Here is a 20,709-nt window from a genome sequence, read left to right on the forward strand (position 1 = left end):
GATTAATCTTTACAGCTCTTGTAATCTCCAGTGCAATTCTGGTGATATTCTGGGATTCTTGAATCCCAGCACCCAGACTTAAGTGTTTCCTTTCCCCCACATAAAACTAGTGTCTGAGCCAGTGTAACCAATGTATTTAAAAAAGAAAAAGAAGCAGCAGCATCCTATGTGGGTATTTATGTTTGCTTTTTTTACTTGTGTGATATCTGAGCTACTCTGGCATATTTTTTATGGGGCCTAAATTATAACCTTTTGGGAGCATGGGATTAACAGTAGGACATCAGAACCTAGGATTTTAAAGAAATAAAAAGTTTTGTGACTGCAAAGCCAACAGTACATCTTCATCTTGTTCTTACTCTGATCAAATTCCTTTGAACTTTTCTGGAATTCCATCTGGGGAATCTCTCAGGACAGAAATAAGAAGAGATCTCAGGTTTTGCTGCATTTATCGGGGGAGCAGTGAGGAGCTCTTGATAGATTTTGAGAAATGTGGCCATCTTCTAGTCTGGGTATTATATTAACTAGCAGAGAAAGCTGAATGAATTAGCTTCCCAAAGTGTCCTGCTCTTTAGGCACTTCCCATCCCAGTGTCACTGCTGAGCTACATGAGCACCTGAAAACCAAGAATGGATTGAGCTGTTCAGTACTCCATGAAGGAATTAGGATTAGCTCCATTTTGTGGATGAGTGGGGCATGCTTTAGTTCCTCAAGGGATTTACCTGAGGTGATGCAAGCTGTCTGCAGACAGGTCTTCTAACTCTCACTTAAAGGTCTTGCCTGCTGCACAACCCTTTCCTGTTTGTGGAGAGAGCTGAAATGTCAGCTCTGTTTGGTTGCTGCTTCTCCCTTCCTGTAAGTACATGCCATCTCTGCAAGCTCCTGGCTAGCACAGCACTAGGAGAGTCAAGAAATCTCTATTTCTGTTTTGCCATTTGGCTCTCATGATGAGGTGACCAACCTCTCCCCAGGTGAATTGTTTTTGGTAAAAATTACCTTTTTTGTTGTTTTTCTCATTTTTTAATGGTTGCTATTTCTAACACCTGTGAATTTTGAAACCAACAATCAGAGACCCCAGGATAGGATGCTACAGGGAAAAACACCTGATCATGAAGAAGTAATTTGTCTTGTCTAAATTCATGAGGCCCTGTGAGGGACCCAAGCACTACAAAATAACAGTGAAGGAAGGATGTGATTTGGATTATAATGCAGTGTCACTACAGGTATGTCTGTAAGCTCGTGTGGTTATTTTCTTTAGTTCTTTAATTAATGTTGTGCTCATACTTGATCAAATGGAAACAGTTTCCACCAAACCAGAAGACTTAAGTGTTCCAGCTGGTGTCTTCATTTTTTATTTTTTATTTAATTACTTTTCTTTCCAAACAAACCATGACCCTTTCAGTGTCTGGTATGTTCCCAGGTGGGATCTCAACCCTTTTTCTTTTGGGAGAATAGATAGCAAGCATAAGGCAGCTAATCCTCCTACGAATGTTTGTTTACTCAACTAAAGCTGTTCTTGGTTTGGGAGAATTAAAAATGTATTTATTTGTGGCATTGCTGACCCAGGCAGGGTTGGTAATGATCTTCTCCAGCTGATCAAGACTGCTCTAGACAGAATATCTTGGGTATAATAAAATGAGTTTTTGAGCCCTGTTGGAAGCATTAGGGGTTTTGTAGTCGAGCTGGAAAAAGTCAAGCAATTTTCTTGTCTTATGAATACCTTTTGTCTTGCTTCCTGAGCGAGGAAATGGTTTCCAAGTGGCCAGCTTCATGCTTTCTCCCTGTTAGAGATCTGAGCAGTTTCACATCTCTTGGCCTTCACATGTGCCCAGAGGAGAGAAGGAGAATGCAAGGAAGGTGTCCAAGGGTATTTAAAGGGAAAGGGGGAAACAGAATGTTCATTTTGTTGGTGGTGGTTTGTCCCCTGAAGTTTACATTGTTTTAATTTCCTAGGTGATAAGCCCTGCTCCTCTTTGGCAGAACTGTATTGACAATGAGTTTGTACTAGCACATCACACTGGTTAAGCAGAAGCAAAGGGTGTTTTCAGATGCTCTGGTACCTCCTTTAAAAAATTCTTTTTTCTTTCCTGGTCCCTCTCTCTCTGTATAAAATCAGGACATGATTCCTGCTGTTGTAGTGCTGGGAGCTGTACTGTGGTTTTGTTCAGGTTTCCCTGCTGAGTAACATACATAGATAACTTGAGTTACAACTGTTTGTCACGTAATCTTAATTAACTCCTAGGCTTTTGAAATACACTATTACTGTTCTTCATGTGCAACAATTCATACTCAATAGGAAAAATAGTTCCATGATCTTTAAGTTCTCCTTTCTAGGTTTCTTTCTGTTAGTGACCTTGGCTGCTTGTTCCTTTTTCCCGGGTAGTCTGTGGTTAAATTTAAAATAATTTTACAAGGTGAAATTACATGCACTGCTTCCCCTGTTCCAGATGCATGCCCTCTATACCTGAAAGGTATGGTAGATATTTGATGACTCCTTAAATATTTCTGACAGTGTGAAGAGGCTTTAGAGGAAGAGCACATGCTTTCCTTTTGGCATAAAAGATTGTGTCTAAACAAGTATTCCAAATGCTCACGTTTTTGAATATTTATCATTCAGAATTATGATTTTCTTCCATGAGGTGACAAAACTGGAATACAGCTTCAGAAAATAAATGAACAGTAAAAATAACCTTTCGTATCAAAGCTTATTTGTGTAATTTAAAAAAAAGAAAAATCTTAATGACAAAAATAACTTCTAGTACCAGATCAGAGTTCATTCTTGATATCAGCATGTTCCCTGTTCATTACTTTGAAAACAGGATATGTGTTTTCCTCACTAAAGAGTTGGCAGCATCCTCTGCTCTCTCACTGATGGACAAACATCCATGTTAAAAAGCAGGTGCTTGCTTCTTTCAATGGATTAGTGGTGTTACTACCTTAAAATCTGACTATATTTAGTAGGCACCAAAGTCTCTTTTGGCAGTATTCTGAAGGGACAGAGGTTCTGATTTGAGGTACTGCCTATGCCTTTGCTGCTGGGACACCCTGTTGGCCCTGGGTTGCTTTTCCAGTGCAGCCAGGAGTGTTGTCTAGGGGCAAACTCTGTCTGCCCTGTGGGAAGCTGTTCTTCCAATCTCAGTGCAGGCAGGTGGCCTTAAAGGGTCTCTGCAGATCCCTGCTAATCAATCTGTTTTCTGGTGAGCACCATCTTTGATTTCTCCTTGAGAAGCTGCAAGGGGTCAGTAGGTCCAAGCTGGAGAGCTCTTGCTGATGCCTGGCAGGTTGAGAGGAAGTTAAGGATTTTGGGGTGAGAGCATCCCCACTTCTTGGTGTCTGGTTGCAGAAACCATGCAGGTGCCTGAAATACCTCATCATTTCTTTCCAAAGGCATGGTGCTTAGCCAGGAAACCTCTGAACAGAGTAATCAGGACTAGCTGGTGAGTTTGGAAGATCTTGGCCATCTTTGCTGGTGACCTAATTCTAGCAGTAAAGCTGAAAATCTGCAGGTTGCAGCAAGGCAGGTTTCTGATGAATGGCACAGCTGCTTTGCAGGCTTCTTGGTGGCGTGGAGGAGGCCCCTGCCCTGGTTGGATCAGCACTGACAGACTTTGCAGCTGTGAGCACAGGGTGTATCCCTAGAAGGATGATTATAGTGGTATTAGTGAGAACCAGGGCACAGGACACTCTTGGCTATTTAAAGAGCAGGTCTACTTTTAACCACCTTTTAACAAAGATGGAGCTTTTATTAGACTGGGCTAGTTACAGCTTTATAATTAACAGGCCTGGGTGGTTGCACCTTGGTGTTTACAGCCTGCTTTGCATGTTTCCTGATAGCCCAATGCAGGATTGTAATTCTGTCTTACTTCCAGGGCAGCAAAACTCTGGTACCTGCGTGGTTGGCAGTGAACATGACTGAAAAGTTGCTGCCAAATGGTCTTGTGCAGGAGGTACCTAGATGTGACCATTCTGGCAGCATCTAGGCTATGCTTTCAGGTCTGAAGGAGAATGTGATCTAGAGCATTTATGACTTGGGATGGCTAAAGCAGGTAATGTGGTCTATTTAGTTTTCTGCAGTAAAGTTCAGTTAATTATATTCACCAGTTACTAAAATATGTTACAGCTAATGGACATTAACTGTAGATGTTAATGTCTGAGATTAACTGTAATAAATACAGTTATTTATTAACTGTAGAGATTAACTGTAATAAATAATAATAATAATGGACTCTGCTCCAAAGCCTCTGTTGGTATTCGGCATCTCTTTAACAACTGTCCAAATTGCTTTCAAAGAAAGACAGAAAGTCATAGAGGAGCTGGAAGAAGAGAAATTGATGAACTGATGAAACTGAGAGCCCAGTGCTAGATGTGGATGAATATAAAAGGGTGAGAGAAAATGCCAGGCATTGATTGACTCCCTTCCTCTCTTGGGCAGATGGCCACTGATCCTGCTCTCATCACCTTTTCATTGTGAAGCACAGGCTGTTATATTTGATATTTCTCTACTGAGTTGAAGTAGTGTGTCTCATTGGTGCCTCTGAAGATAAAGGGGTTAGGATAGGATGAGCAGTCATGTTACTAAACAGCTGTGAGTTCATTCTGGAGGAGGCACCTTCCAAAGTGGTATAATTTTCATTATTGTGAGCATCTGTATTCAAATATTTTTGCCATTTCTTTTAAGCCATCCTAGTTTTGGAAGTCACGGGATTACAGATGGTCTCCTTTTTTATTATTATTTTATTCATTTAAATGAAGCTTCTGTATTCCAGCCCTTTAGTTCAAAGAGAAAAACTTCAAGATAAGCAACAAATAGGACCCAAAGGCCCAGAATTTGTTGTGTGAATAAAAATAGTCCCAGATATATCACTTCAGCTTCAGAAGAATAATTTTGCTCTAGTCTAACCATTTGGGATCTGCTTGATTTAGGATTTCTGAGTGCAGTCACAGGATCCTGTACAGACATCAGTGCATTTGGCAACTGTATTCTTGTTCCAAAGAGTTTCCAATCCAAGAGACTGTCCAAGAAGAGGATGAATAAAAAAAACCAAAACTGGGAAGGCTGAGGGATGGTGGATAGTGATGGCTGAGTGGAGCAAACAGTCCAGCCTTGCAGTGCGGGTCAGAGGAGAGAGTGAAAATTAATAGAGATTCAGTGTGAGATGACAAATACTGAAATGCCCTCTTAGATGAGAGTAGGACCCCAAGTCTCCCAAAAGTGTCCTTTTCACAGCTGTGTCTGCAGTGCTGTGGCCTTGAATCCTGGAAGTGGAAGCTCTCTCATGTCCACATAATTCAGGATGTTTGTAGGCCAGCCCCTGCACCCACTGAACACCATGATTTACACTTAATGCCTGCAGAGTGTGGACAGGCTGATCAGCCTGTGGGAGATACAGCTAAAAGTGTCTGGTATCCTTTCATACTGCAGCCCAGGACACACCTGTCCTGTAGGAAAGCCACATCTTCCAGCCAGATCCCCTGTATTTCATCCAGGAACTGGGGACTGCCTGATTTCCACTCCTTCCATCACTCTCTTCATTTTGGAAAGCCTTGAAGTAATTAATTTGCCTTCAAAATAGTAACAAAATTAGGAGAGCCCTTTCAATAATGCTCAGTTTTAAACCTAAAAGGATCTGAGGAAAGGGAGTGAAACCTTGACCTCCAGTTGTGTGACATGGAGAGAAGGTAGGGAGAGCATGAATCCTTCCAAACTGCAGTAGAAGGCCAGAAAGACCCATGTTGGACTGGACCACTTGGCACAAGGTTTGTTGATCCTGCAGCCTCTGTTTGCCAAGAGCCTGAAGCTCATCCAGAGCTGAAATCAGTGATGGGTTTTCCCATCTAGAGGAGTCAGGGTTAGAGGTAATGTCTGTGTGCCTGTGGAGGTGTGCTTGGCCATATCTGTGGTGGAAGGACATTCAGGGCTTGAGGACAATCAGGGCAGGGTTTGTAGGACAGCCTCTTTCAAAGTTTACAGCTGAGAGTTGTAAGTTAAAATCCTTACTTTTATGTTTACTTTAAGGCTTGCAGCTACTGCTGTAGATACGGACAAGGATTTGTGTGCTACAAAACTGAAATACTTTCCAAGTATTTCAGTTGTTCTGTAAGATGCTTCCTTTCCAATCATACCTTGTCTTGGTTTTGTGACTGAGGTGGTCTTTGGATGAAACACTTCTGTTGCAGACTGTATCAGTACATTGCTTCAATCAGCATGCTGCTTTCTTGAGCACTGTACCACCAGTTATCTCTCTGTTCTGTAGCTTGTCACCAGGCAGAGTCTGACTTGATCTGCCTGACTAAAAAGTTGAATTGCCTTAGTTTTGTTTTTTCTTTTTGTTTTGTTTTACCACAGTTACTGTTCTTACTATTGTTTGATCATAGTCTCTTCATTTTTGTTTTTTTTTTCATCTGCCCTTGATTTGAGAATGCAGTTGGATGTATGTTTATCTTAACCATATCAGAACCATCTGCATAAGGTAAAGATCAGGCTGAAAATGTTGCCCACAGAACTTTTTTGTTCCTTTATACTCCTATCTGTAATACATTGCCAAGTCTTTTTATTGTTCTCCTTAAATTTTCATTTCTTTCTTTATCTTAAATGACAGAAAGGCTTGAAAATGTAAAGATCTAACAGCTTTCTTTTCGTTTGTTCTGTTTATTTTTTCCAATTGCTTTTTCATGGTACATATTTGCAATACAAATACTCCTGTATGCCAGGGAACCATTGGTAGAAATTGACTGGAAACCCAGAGGCAAACAAGCAACCATCTCCTTCAGCTGGGAGCAAATGCAGGAAAACAATTGTGTGGAGAGACCTGATTTAAAATCAGAAAGCACAGCTCGTTCTGAATGATTTCACAGCTCAGGTGGAGAATATTAACTTTTAACTGCCTCTTTCTGAGACAGATTCCCTTCTCAAACGTGTGTCTGCTCTCTGGTGTCCCGTGGAACTGGGGTGAGTGGGTGCCAGGGTGTTTATTGCGGGCTGGCCGGGTGCCACTGCAGCTTTATTGGGTGGCTGGAGGGCTGGCAGAGATTGCATAACCCTCTGCAGCACAGCAACACAGGCTCAGCCTCCCCATTCCTCATCCAGCTGCTTGGCAAAACATCCTCTTCCAGACAAACGTTCAGTAAAACAGGGAGTAGACACCCTTCCAGAGAGGGCTGGGGGCTAGAGACAGGAGTGAGGAAAAAAACATTGAGTGTGATGCTGGCTGTTTGATAAGCCTGTGAATTGCTTTTAGAATGAAACAGTGTATTTCCCCATTTTCCCTGTCCTGTGGGTTTTTTTTTTTGCATGTGTTTCTCATTACTTTTATCTCAAAATCATTCTCATCCAATGAATTATTGATGTGAGGTCACTTGCGTCTCACCAGGAATTGCTTTCTTTAACCAGTGATCCCTTTTGAATTTTTTTAGCAATCTGTTAGCTCTGAAACCCAAAGTTGTTACTTTCTGATTGCAGGCTTAAGTCAGACTCTACTTTGAAAAGGTGCAGAGGGAAGAGGAGGAGGCCAGAGGGGAAGGATGATAATGCCCTTTGCCATGTTAGGATCTTCTTTCTGGGTTCTTTCGGTGGTTCTTGTTTGGTTTGGTTGTTTTTTTAACATCTCTTAAAGATCAAGTGTCTGATTTAGCCTTAGTGGGACTTGAGCATATTCCTAATGTTAAGCACGTGCTTAATATCCACTGTTGAATTCAAGCCCTATAAACCTGTGGGCACAGTACAAAAATATCTGGGAAATTCTTCTCTGTTTCCTTGGATGCTTCCTTATTTTCAACATACAAAAATCAGAAATCAGCATTTTGAAAGGCTGGTGGAGGCTTGTTGGTCATTTCCTACTGGGAGGGAGGCTTGATCTTTTAAAGATGGGGAGAGTGTGTGTGTGTGTTTGTGTGTTTTGCAGATGTTCAGGCCTTGATTGAGCAAAGTCTGTGAGCAGTGTCTCACGGGCAGATAGTGCTGAATCTGGTAAATCTGCTGCTTTCAGAGCTGAGTGTGCACATGTGTTTGACTGACTCCTCAGGAGAGAAAGTTTCTTGTCTCAGATTCCATCGCTTCTGCTCATGGTGGAAAGCTGGGAATAAAAACCTCACAAACCCAGAACCTGCCCTAGCAAAGAACCTGCAGCCACTCCAGGGATGTTCACATTCAGGGATGACTGCATCTGTTGCTGCAGCAATGGCCTTCCAGCCCTGGGCTGGCCCTTGCAGAGAGCTCCTCAAGCCCTGAAGGTAGGTAGCAGACACAGAGCTTGGAGCTGCCACCACCGTGTCCCTCAGTTTTTTGGGGACTTCCATGGCAGGGGAGGAGTCTGGTGGGTTTGTGCCCAGCTTGCTGAGGTGCAAAGTGGTGGGAAAAGTTGATCCCAACCCCCTCAAAAATGTCTGCAGAGGAGAGAGGAAAAGGAGAATTTTTATTTTTTTTTCACCCACACCTTTTTCTGCAGTGCAGTTTTGAAAAGGCTTTGAAAAGGAAGCCCAAATCCTGCAGTAGGATTTGGGTGCGTGCTGTACAGTGAGACAGCTGGAGCTATGAGCAAAAAGCATGCATAAATAGAGGCTTCCTCCCCGTGCTTTATATAATCAGAGCAGATGATGTCATTGGGAGCTGGAGAGGAGAGGAGAGCAGGCTGTGAAATTACAGCCCTCTGCAGCCAGGCAGAGCCAAGTGCAAGGAGGGGCTGCATGGAGCAAGGGCCAGCCTCTGCTCTGAGAGAGGCTCAGCACAGAGGGTCTTGGGGTCAGGCCTGGAGGGGAGCTGTGGAGGTAGAAGCAGGTAATCCACACACAATCTGAAGCTCTCCCATGTGAAAGGGGGGGAGGACAGCAAGCACATGCCCAGTGTCCAGCAGTGGGTCTGCCATCTCAGGGGCTAGCACCTCCTCCTTCCTTGTGCAGCCATGTACAGCTTGTTGTGGGGTTATGGGGCTTGCTCAGCCCTCTTCTGCTTCAGTCTCTTGGCCCATCTATTTAAGGAATGGCATACGTTTTCCCACAGCAGTTCCTGGCAGAAAAGAGAGGGCATCCTTGCTCTGCTTACCCTCCATATCTCAGAGGAACTTGTTTCTGGGATTCTCCTGGCACTGCAAAGGGGGGGAAGCAGAATCAGCAGAGGGGTTCTGCCCTACATGGAGTTGCCAGGTGGAACAGGATAAAAGGTACCTTAGCTCTTTGGGACAAAGAGCTGTGTGTTAGGCTCTGGTTTTCCAAAACCTCTTCTTGGCTGCTTTGTTCCTTTACTGGCCACCCTGATGGCCCACATGGGAATTTCAGAATCTTTCCCTTCATCAGGTCAAGCAGGAGCTGGGTACCAGGCTGATCTCCTGGGAAAGAGGAGAACCCCCTCCTTTCAAATCCATCATGAATTCCTTCTTCAGCACATCCAGCACTTACCGTGTCCTCAGAAAGCTGCTGTGACAGCCTGATTTTTTTTAAAAGGCCACTTAGGTAGGAGAACAGGCTCCAGCTTCTCCCTTCTACCTGGCAGCTTTGACTTCAGCTGAAACTGGAATTCTGTTTCTGACATCCTCTCTCTTCCCTGGGATCAAGGCAGCAAGAGGCAGCAACCCTTTGCTCCGAGCCCGAGTTGTTTCTCTGTTACATAACAATATGGGCATTTAGAGTTGTTTTTCCAGATATTGGCAGATGCGTCAAATATTGGCATAATCCAGTGGTTTACACGGAGAGCCGTCTGGCTCTGGCTGCAGCCTGCACAATGCTGGTATTTTCCTTGAATACAAGAGCCTGCAGCACTGTCAAAGCCATGTTGCAACAGAGTCCAGGTAAACAAGGAGAAAAGACATTCAAGTTGTGGCCTGACCTGTGGGATTACAGCTGTCCAGGAACAGCTCCAGGAGTTGGTAAGGGAGATGAAGAGGTGTGCGAGTGCCTTCCCTCTGAAATGGTCCTTTAGCTGAGTTTGCTGTGATGCCTTGGAGCTCTGGGGTTTCGTTTGGGGCTTTACTCAAGCCACCCACCAGTGTGCCAGACCTGCCTGTGTGCTCTGGGGCTTAAAGAACCCATCATGATCCGCTTGGGCTGTTGGAAGTTGAGAGAGGTCAGGGGCTGTGAGCAAGTTAGAATTTAAAAACAAAAAGGCACAGAGTGTTGAGCACTGTGGAAGAGAGAGAGCTGGGGAAGGTGTTTGGTTTGATCTCTGAAGGAAGGTACCAGGCTCCTGTGCCAGGACTCTTTGCAGGTTTGGTGGCTCCTGCACCATGTTCCTGAGCAGCTCCTGAGCAGCTTTGCCAGTGTCATCTCCAGCAGCAGGAGGAGACTGCTGGGCTCTCCCTGATCTCCATCAGCCTGAGCACCCAGGTTGGCACGATGCTGGATGCTGATGCAAAGCCCTGTGCATTTCCCTCCTTTAGGCTGTGGTTGGAGGTATAAATGTGCTGACTTTTGCAGTGATGTCAAAACCCAGTGTGGCTCAGCTCTGAGTGCAAAAGAAAGGGAAAATCCAACAGCAGCACAGAACTGATTGCTTTGGTCAATCGTCTTCCAAACCTGTCTCCTCAGACAGCTCCACCTGCCCCTGCAGGGTCTTCCTTGCCTGAGCCATACTATGTGCTGCCTTGAGCTTATCAGCTTGCAGTCATGCCCTGTGTCACAGGCAGGTGTCCCCTCCTGGTTCCTGGTGTGCCAGCAGAGCCCATCACTGCTGCTGCAGGCCCGTGGCCTTTGTTGGGTGGCCAGCAGAGGTGTGGGTAGTAGTGGCTTCTCTGAAAACCTTCCATATGAGCCTGGACCAGTCTTCTGGGCTTTAAGAGCCCATGTGGAACTGGGGGAATGTCCCCTCTGGACCAAGCGTGCTGAGGAAGTAGTTTTCTGCCAGCTTTTCCAGTGTCCTTAGGAGGACAGGCCCCCTACTTTGTCCTCTCACTGCCCTGTCAGGAGCCTGCAGAGCACAGTAGCCTTCCAAGAGCACAGTAGCCTTCCATCAACCATGGTCCTGGAGCACAATGGGAAGTGTTTCAATGCCCAGAGTTTATTACATGGCTGGATCTTTACATACAGCTTTCAACATCTCATCGAGTCTGCACGTAACCTTGCTTCTGATGTGGTGGCTCAGTGCCATCCGTTATAAGCACTGTCTCAGCAACCCAGCCAGTGCTCCCTCCTGCCCAAAGCTGACAGCCAGTTCCAGGAATCACAGTTCCTGCTCCAGCACCTTCCCTGGTTCAGGGTAAAACCTCCAGTGCTGAGTCTCAGCCCAAAGTCCAAGGTGTAGATGTGTTGTCCATTTCTTCCTCCATCCAGAAGTGGGCTGTGATGTGTTTGATGCTGGTTAGGTGTTGATTCCCCAAATGTTTTGTTTCACAAATAATTCAGTTGTCACCATGGGCTGGGAGGTGCCCACGGTCTGTGGTCCCTGCCTGTAGCAGGTTCTCTGGAGGAAGTCCCTTCTTAGGTGGAACTGGCCCTGCTCCTCAGCCCCTGATCTCTGCATACACCTTGAGCTCTGCTCCAGCTGGATTTTACCTCGGGCTGATCCTGCAGGTGAAGTGTGTGGCTGGTACTCACACTGGTGCTGTGAAGAGGCAGATGCTGCTCTGTGCTGCAGCTTGATGCCTGTACTCTGACAGGTCTGACTCCATGACTTGCCTCTCTGGCTGTATAGGAAAACTGTGGCATAGCCAAAAAATGGGTTCAAAACCCAGAGTGTCTTTATCAGATGCTCCTTCTCTTCCTTTCCCTAGCTGCTGGAAGTTGCTGTCCAGTCTCCCCTGGGATAACGTGAACCAATGTGAAAAAGGAAAACTACAGTACTGTCCCTACAGGTTGTCATGGGACATACTACACCTGTAGTGGTGCACACAACTACTGTTGATCAAGCTCTACATAGAAAATGGGCTTGCAGCAGAAAAAATGCCCCCCATGTAAGCCATATGGCTTTAATGTCATAGCATGGCAGGGGTTGGAAGGGACCTAACCATTCCATGGTTCTGTGTCAGTAGGGTTTGCTCAAGAGCAAGCTGAGAAGTAAAAGATGAGCTAGATTGATGTGATTACTATTTTTTCAGTTTGGGATTTTTGGATTATGATTTCCCATTCTCCACCCCCCCCAGTTGTTAACATCTAATGAAAAGCACGTGTTTCATTGAGGCCTTTGCTGGTCATATGCAGCCCTGTGGCTGTGCTTGAGACAGAATGATGGACCTTTTGTAAAGAGATTTATAGTAGCAACAGTGAGGAGCTCACAGCTACAGCACTGCTGGTGAACACTCCCCTGTGCTGACAGTTCATCAGCAAAACCCCTGACCCTTCCACCCTTAATCATCCTTGCTTGTCACTGACATAATTGCCTGATTACAGACTCCTCTCCCCCACCCCTTTCAAACTGAGTGCAATAGTGAATTTGAAAAACAAATGAAAATGAACTGTCCCTGCTCTTTTTTTTTTTCTTTTATTTTTTTCCCCCTTTTTTTTTTCCTTCTCCTGCATTGAGATGGATCAGGCTATGATTCAGTTTCTTTGTGCATGAGGAGGGGCTGGGATGGGCTTTCAGGACTCTTTTGCACCGGTGTTCATCGCATGTGAATGATGGAGCTGATGTCATTGTGTTATTGATTGGGATGACAAGTTTGGACATAAATCATTAATGTCTGGGAAAGAGAGAGGGAGGGGGAAAAGGCAACCCACACTTGATAGTTTTTGATAAATCTGCTGTTGATTCCTGCATTTATGATACAGAGGAGGAGACAGCAGGAACAATTTTCCTGTGCAGCGTGAGGACGATGTGCTTTGCCACTGCTGCCTGAACCATTTTACACAGAACGTGTTTCCATATTCTGCAGGAAATGGCTCATATCATCAGCAATACTGTCCTGCTTGAGCCTGTCTTTGTAGATGTGAGCCAAGGTCAGAAGACTGCCCAGGGGAAGGTCTTGGGTTCTGTTGTTCCCCCAGACGTTGCACCCCAGCAGCTGTTCAGACCTGGATCTAGGAAGGAGTAAGAGTGCAGTACTTGAGAACTACCATCCTTTTAGCTCCTTTAACTACCAGCAGGGATTGTTTGGGTGTTTTGGGCTGACAATTTTTTCTCACTGATCTCAGATCAGTTCGTAGCAAATGTTCCCAAGCCAGCAAGGCACGAGTGTGCAGGGGACAGCAGTCATTCAGAGCTGCTTTCACAGAAGTGCTTCTCAGCAAAACAGACAGCAAATAGCTGAGACAGAGGAAACCTATGAGATACTTGTGCCATTTGCCTGGGTGCCTTGCCCCTGCACAAGGTTCATCCAGATGAGTCAGATTATCAGTTCAGACAGCAAGAAAATAAACAGTGTCTGTCAGAGGTTAGCAATAATGAAAGTATTGCTGAGCAGCTGATGTTTGCAGTGTAAATAGCTTAGTGACAGTCTGTCCTGGTACCTGTGGGGAACCCTGTCATGTGTGGAGAGAAACATGAAAACTGCCTTGCAGGAGGGAAGCAGAGACAGAAATGACATTGCCTTTCTGAATGCATAGCTCTGACCCTCCTCCTCTCCCCTTGCAGCCGAGCTCACCTCCGCCGCTGTCTGGAACGCTTAAAAGTTCTGATACCACTGGGACCAGACTGCACCAGGCACACAACACTTGGGCTGCTCAACAAAGCCAAAGCACATATCAAGGTAAGAGCAGCTTTTCCCAGCTGCTTGCAGTCTGGGCTGTTGGGAAGTGCAGTGCAATCACTTGCTCCTACTGCCTAGAGGTAACTCTGCTGAAGGAGACTAATGCCTTTTTTTTTCTTTTTTTTAAATAATTAAAAAAAAAAAAAAAGCAAGCCTTGCCCCCTTTGTTAATCATTTATCATTGCTACAAGCCACATTGTTAGAAGGGTCCATAATGAACTCCGTTAACTACAGAAATGATTGATTTGGAGAGCAGAGGTCTTGTTCTGTGTTGTGATGGTTCATTGACAGCTGCATCTCTTTAAAGAACAGCATAGCTACTGCTGAATGACTGCATTTTGATGGGAAATGCAGCTTTTTTTTCTGATGTGCTAGTGAGTTTCCACCACCGAAGCATTATCATGAAGCACAAAAGTGTGAGTCAGGATTGGCTTGCTGGGGTTTCACGTGTGGACCTGCCAGCTAGCCCAGCACTCCTCTAGATTCTAGATTTTGGCAAAGCAAAGCACGATGAGAAAATGCAGCATTGTCAGTATCTGGAAGAGGCTGAAAGACTTCGTTGCAGGTCAGGATAGTGGGAGGGAGGGTGGATGGTGGAGGAGAAAAAACACTGCCGAAGGGACAGCGTTAGCCTGGAATGACTCTTCCTTATGCAATGTGCTTAGATGTAGGAAACAAAGAACAGTGCCCTGGTAGATTTCCCAGCTGTGATCAAAGAAATCTGTAGTAGGTTATGTAAATCGCTTACTGAATAGAAAACTGCTTCTGAGAAATCCTACTAAACCGTGCAGTAAGGAACACAGAACTCCCAGGGCACGTTTTTACGGTACAGTGGATGATAACAAACCCTGCGCTGGTTTGGATAAGGGAATTGAGGCCCCTTGGTGGACGGATTTGGTAATGCAAGTGGCTGAACCCCTGTGGAATGACCCACGAACTGCTACAATTCAGTGTTACCCGTGGAGAGGCTTTGTCCTCAGAGACTATATACTCTTATACTAATGCTTATGATTTGTCAGGACGTGGAAAATAGGAAAGATGTGAGGAGACAGCATAGTTCTTGAAGACTGCATGGCAGCTTGATTCAGGGCTCTTTTGCACCTTAAATCCTTCTGGGACCTGGGAAGGTCTAAGCAGAGCAGGTGGCTGGGCAGTGGAGGTGGGAGGGAGGGCAAAAAAAAAATGAAACTAATTACTGAGTCATGTTTGATCATGTCAGAAACTTGAAGAGGCTGAGAGGAGAAGCCAGCACCAGCTTGAGAACCTGGAACGAGAACAAAGATTCCTAAAGAGAAGACTGGAACAGCTACAGGGTCCTCAGGAGATAGAGCGAATACGAATGGACAGCATTGGATCTACCATTTCCTCGGATCGCTCGGACTCGGAGCGAGGTGGGTATTGCTCAAGCAGCTCTGAATCCCCAGCACTTTGTGAAATGAGGGCATGGGGTGTATCAGTTTCTTTTCTCTCAGCTACCCCCTTCTTTGGTATTTTTAGGCCACCGATTTTGCTCACAGACACGCATGGACACACGGACACACACGTGTGAACAGTTCAGTGTTTCACGTGTGTTCTAACTAAGTCTGGAAGAAGTGTTATTGTCAACTGGAGCTGATTTCTGTGGCATTTAAAGTTTCTCTGAAAAGCTCTCTAAAATACTGAAACATTAGTTAGGAAAAAATAACATGATCACAAGATGAGGTTAGCTAAAGAGGTATCACAAGAGGTAGCTAAATACCTGATGGTAAAGTTGAGATCTCCGTTGTGCTCTTTAGTCTACTGAATCTCTCAGCAACACGAAGAGGATAATCTGAGCAGATATTAGTGGGACTAGAACACATGTTGCAAAGCATCATCTAGGTTCTCATGCTGTATTTTGGCTGTAGTAAACCAAGGTACCATGGTGTAACCAAGCAAACAGAACCAAGCAAATCGCCTCTTAAACTTCTTGGGGTCAAGCTACATACACGACTCCCTGTTTTTTCTCAAGCTGCCCACTGAGTTCATCTTCTCAGGTAAAACTGGATAGAGATAATCTGAATGGCTAACTGAATTCAGATACTTTTTGCTTTTTAAATATCTCTGCTGTGGAGAGACATTTAGGCACAATAGATGGTTTGCTCTTTACTGACAGATCCAAAGGTGCTGTATATTTTGGGTGCAAGTCTGTATTTCAAAAAAAAAAACCCCACCTTTTATGAGATTCCTAAATTGTATGGTAACCAAGATACCCAGTTAACTAGATCTCTGCTTTCTATGTCTTTCTTTAAAATAAGATTCATGATCTAAAGTCCACTGAGGATCTTTGACAGTAACCTAGATCCCCATAGTAATGTCCTATATAAGTGGTGCAAACTTTTGGTAATGTAACATCAAGGAAGTAGCATGTTTCACGGGAACTTTCTTCTCCATTTTCTCTGTTGCCCTGTGGTTTATCCATTTTTGTTTCCAGGATGGGGGTAGTAGAGCTCCCAAGAAAGAGGCCGCAGGACAAGTTCAGTGTCAGGGGTGGCCCACCTAATGCTGATAGTGTGGCCTGCATGCTGGAGGAGTCAAACCCCTTTGCCAAGTCCTTCAGGAAAACTCCAAGCTGATGTCTTGTCTTTTTATAAATCGTGTCTACAGCCCATCTCATTCCAGGGAGAACACCAAAAGTCTTCCTGCTTGGAGCACTGACTGGGGAAGGTCCCAGCAGCTCGCTGCTGGAAAAGGGAATGGTTGGGTCTGTGGTGCTAACTTGTGTGTTTCTCTTGTTTTCCATTTCAGAAGAGATTGAAGTGGACGTTGAAAGCACAGAGTTCTCCCATGGAGAAGTGGACAATATCAGCACAACCAGCATCAGTGACATTGATGATCACAGCAGCTTGCAGAGTATCGGGAGTGACGAGGGTTACTCCAGCGCCAGTGTCAAGCTCTCCTTTGCTTCCTAGAACCAAGTGAGACAACAGTGCAGGGTGAATGATATCACTGGGGTGATCAAACTGGGTCGTAGATGCCAGTATCCTCTTTCAGAAATGACACATTGACAGCTAGTCCTGGAGAGACCTGTATATAAAGCTTTTTGGGTAAAGGAAGTCTTCACAGAAACTCACCTGTTCATTTAGTCATGTTACCAATCCCAATTCCTGCTGGCAAAAAGTTAGAACAAACACAGTAGTCCTTCTGAATTCAGTGAAATCCATTTGTTTCTGTGGGACCTGGATCTAGACCCTAGTGATGAAACACTTTGTTTTGAATTTATTTGTTTGAAAGAGGATACTATAGACTCGTCCCTCTCTTTCTGTCACAAGATCTGAAAAAATGTCAGAATTGCTTATATTGCATTCAGGTTGAACAACCTAGTTTAGGCCCTTCTGAAGAGCTTTTGTGGTCCTGAAAGGACCGTGTCCTACACTTTATTTATCACAATCCAATGCTGTTGTAATGTACTAGGAAATCTAAAAAGGCTTACATAGCCTAGGAATAACAATGGCAGTAATGATTAACGTCTCATTCTGTGCCCAGAGGGAGAGGGGCGGCAAAGAGAGATGTTGAGGAGAGAACACCATTCAGCTCAGCTTTCTGTTGGACATCATTTAAAAAGCAAGTACCTCTGATGCCTGGCTAAAGCAGGAGGTACACACTTAGAATCTACCAGCACATCATGGGCTGTGTCATGCCTCAGGCTCTGACCCTGGCAGAAGATCTCCTGATAGATGTGTGCTCACACGCAGGCACACAGCCAGCTGAGGACAGAAAGAAACCAGCACACATGAGAGGTGATAGATGCCTGAGAGTTATGCCCAGATACTGAGCCACTATGACCTTTTTATTTGAAGAGATTTTTTGATAAACATTTGTAAATGTGTTGGGAGGGAAAACACCCCAAGTCTGATGCGTCTTTTTAGAGCTTGTCCATATGAAACCTTAGATGTCTTTTATATGAATTTATGCCATGAAAAGATCTCTGTTTTGATGAAGCACTTGACACAATGAAATGCAAAGATGCTTTTTGCCATGCACACGATGGATGAAGGCTGTGCTAGCTGAAAGAGGCCAGGTTTGGTGAGGGTTTCTTTGGTTTTCTTTTTAGAATCATTCCCTTTGCTGACTTTTGAAGTTCCAGTCCAGTAGTTAACCTAGTTAAGCTCAGCACCTCTCTCATGTTAATGTAATGTTTTGACTGCACGTCCTGTTCCCAAGGGCCTTGCCATCTTACCTGTGCAGGTGCTGTTAAGAGCTATCATAGCAAATGTTTTCTAATTTTCTTGGAGATGAGCATTCTAACCTGCACTTTGAGGGCTTTGCTTTTTTTATTTTTGTCTTTTTAATGGCCAGGATTATTTCGTTTTTCCAAGTTTTAAAAACCTTAATAGAGTCCTCACCTATGGCATTGTTTGAAACTTTGTATATCCTTAAGTAATTTAACTACCCCTCATTACTAAGAAAAAAAAAAAGATGAAAAAATGCTTTATAAAATTCATAACTTATTGCTGATTTGAATGGGTTGTTAATTTCAGTCCGTTAGATTTTATTTTATTGTTTTAGGTAGGATTGGGCAAAAAGAGGTAAAATAAAATAAAAAATAAAGACAACCATATTTAGCAGTGCAGTGGAATTGTGTTTAAATGTTAGCATATGGTCCCCATTAAAGTAGCACTTTAATGCCATTAAACATTTCTGTATCTGAAATGAGTCTTGTTCTTCCATCTTGGTCATTCAAATCACCTCAGCTGACTCTTGCTGTTCTCATTCTCTCCAATCCTGCTATGAGAAGATGCTGACCAAGTCTGCTGTAGAGTTTTGCATCATGATGAGTTGCCCTTGCTTATAAGTACTCTGATGCTTCTCCCACTCTCCTCCAAAATGTGTCATTCCCTGGAAGGGCACAACACGGGTGTTTGAGTAGAAAAATAATCTTTCTATGGCTGTAATGAATTATTTCAGTTTGTTTTGGGTTTTCTAAATTAATTTGCTTACTAAGTCTGGATCAAGTTGGTGGTGTTAAATCTGTTTTCACTTGTGTGTATGTAATCCAGTGGCTCAGTACATCTGTTCTTCCTTCTGGAAAGTGGCCTGGTGGGAGCAGGAGTCTACCACAGACCAAACTGAGCTCTAGGTTAACAAATGTGGGGGTTCTGAAAGAAAGAATGCTGCTTGGATTTATGTTTGGGGTCCATGTAACCTCTGGATGACACATGGTTTGGGACCGTCTTCTGATTGGTGAAGAGTGGGAAACTTTAGCTCATAGCAAGGCCTTGTTCCTTGTTTATTTATTCATTATTATTCTCCTTGAAAGTGCTGACCACCGGCAGCCCTGGTACTGAGTTTTATTTATTACCCTTTTTCTGCAGCTGTCCCAGCACTTCCTCTTTCCTGTTTGTTTTAAGTGGCCACTTAGGAAAAAATGCCACAGCTGAGAAGTACTGAAGCTCAAAGGGGTGAGGAATGGCTTTGCTCTCTTAGTTGGTATAAACCAGTGACATGTCTGTGGCTGGAATAAATACCTCTGAAATATTTCCTTGTATGCTCCAGGGCCAGTATGGTATCTCCTGCTTTGTCCAGCATCGTGGACTGGAAGAGGTCTTGATGTCAAGTACAAATACAATGGAGAAAATGTAGCAGGAGCTGAGCTTCCATCACTAACCCCCTGCCTGGCTGCTCAGCTAGCAGTGGTCCAGCCAGGAAGAGGACCAGGAACAAGACAAGGTTAAGAACCTTCATTATAACTGCTCAAGAGATGGGGTTGGTTGCTCTGGTACTGGGGGATCCTTGTGGCAGGTCTGAGCAGATTTCAGCTGGAGTTTGGAGATTTGTTATGTGATGGAAAGATTTCTCTGGCCTTTCAAGGTTGTTCTGCACGGTGTTATTCCTGCTTTGTGAACTCTGGCCTTTTTGGTGTGTGTGCCCCTCACGTGGCCTGTCAGCACCCCTCCTGCTTCCCATTGTTGGGCTGCTCTGTTGTGCCAAAACAGTTTGAGGTGACTGATTTGCTCAGTGAAATTGCTGGAAGTGACTTCTAGATTATTTTAAAGGCAAATCTTCCTCAGAAAAGTGCTCACCAAAGGTTACTGTCTTTTGTCCAAACACTGTCCTTAAAAAAACCAACCAAACAAACAAAAAAACCCAAAAACCAACCAAACAAAAAACCCCCCAAAAAGCCAAACAAACACAAAAAAGCAGCCAACTAATTTTCATTCACCCCAAAAGATAAAGACACAGAAGGGGTGTTGTTGTTTGGATTCTCAGCTCTGGTAATGCACAACTGTGTGGGATTTGTGTTGTTCCTGAGGTCTTGTTTTAGTCCTCTGCATGCGAGGAGTAGAGAGAAACACTTCACTTCCAGTCTTTCCCTCTGCAGCCCTAGGTTTCTGCCCTCCACATGAATTACTTTTATCCAGAATAACATTATTCTTGTCACACAGTATTGTGGGTGTGTGCTCACATTTTCCTTTTGTCTTTGCAAAATTGTGTGAAGGATTTTTTTATATTTTGCTTTATGGACGGCGTTGTCTTTCTGCTTTATTTCTGTAAAGTAACAGAAGTCCTAAATCTACTCTCTGATTTATTTTACAAGAATATGGTGACTTTTCCTCTAAAACCAGGATTGGTTGTGCTTTCCTTAAGCAATGTGGCCACACAGTGGGCACCCCTGCATGCATATGCACAGCTCCCTTTGTAACCTCATGCTATGAACTTTTCCCTCTGGGAATTAGATCCCTGTTGGGACTTTTTGCTACAGACAAACCCATTTAAATGGCCATGCAGCATTTTCTTTCTCTTGACACAAGTGTATTGCAATATGTCATCTCACATCTGCAGACAAAGTGGAGATGACTATCTGGCTGCATTTGTCACTGTTATCCTGTGGCAAGCTGTCACTTGAAGGTCATTTTCATGTCTGTTCCATTAGAGGTACATCAGTGATGAAGGTGGTCTCGAATCCCTCTGTGTCAAGAAATGTGTAGGTCAATAGAAATGAGGTTAACCATACAGACCTATCATTTGCCAGGTTTTGTGGTTGTGTTTTTACTGTTTGTTTGCTGCCATCTGATCTCCAGCCTCCTGCTTTTCTGCTCTTTATTCCCTTTTACTTGCTGCTCTCCTGCTCCTGTGTTGCTCTCTT

General features: G+C 44.2%; 1 protein-coding gene across 2 annotated transcripts in view; it reads left to right on the forward strand.

The window, feature by feature from the left end:
* The window catches only part of MXI1 (MAX interactor 1, dimerization protein), a 59,128-nt gene extending 40,853 nt beyond the window's left edge, over window positions 1–18,275 (forward strand). For both annotated transcript variants that reach the window (XM_071749368.1, XM_071749369.1), the window contains exons 4-6: window positions 13,490–13,604; window positions 14,824–14,995; window positions 16,371–18,275. In XM_071749368.1, the coding sequence (XP_071605469.1) occupies window positions 13,490–13,604; window positions 14,824–14,995; window positions 16,371–16,534 (451 nt within the window). In that variant the 3' untranslated portion in view covers window positions 16,535–18,275. The remainder of the gene's footprint in view (window positions 1–13,489; window positions 13,605–14,823; window positions 14,996–16,370) is intronic.
* The last annotated feature ends 2,434 nt before the right edge of the window (window positions 18,276–20,709 follow it).

This window comes from Heliangelus exortis, chromosome 7 (genome assembly GCF_036169615.1).
Source record: "Heliangelus exortis chromosome 7, bHelExo1.hap1, whole genome shotgun sequence".
In the NCBI taxonomy this organism is placed as follows: Eukaryota; Metazoa; Chordata; class Aves; order Apodiformes; family Trochilidae; genus Heliangelus; species Heliangelus exortis.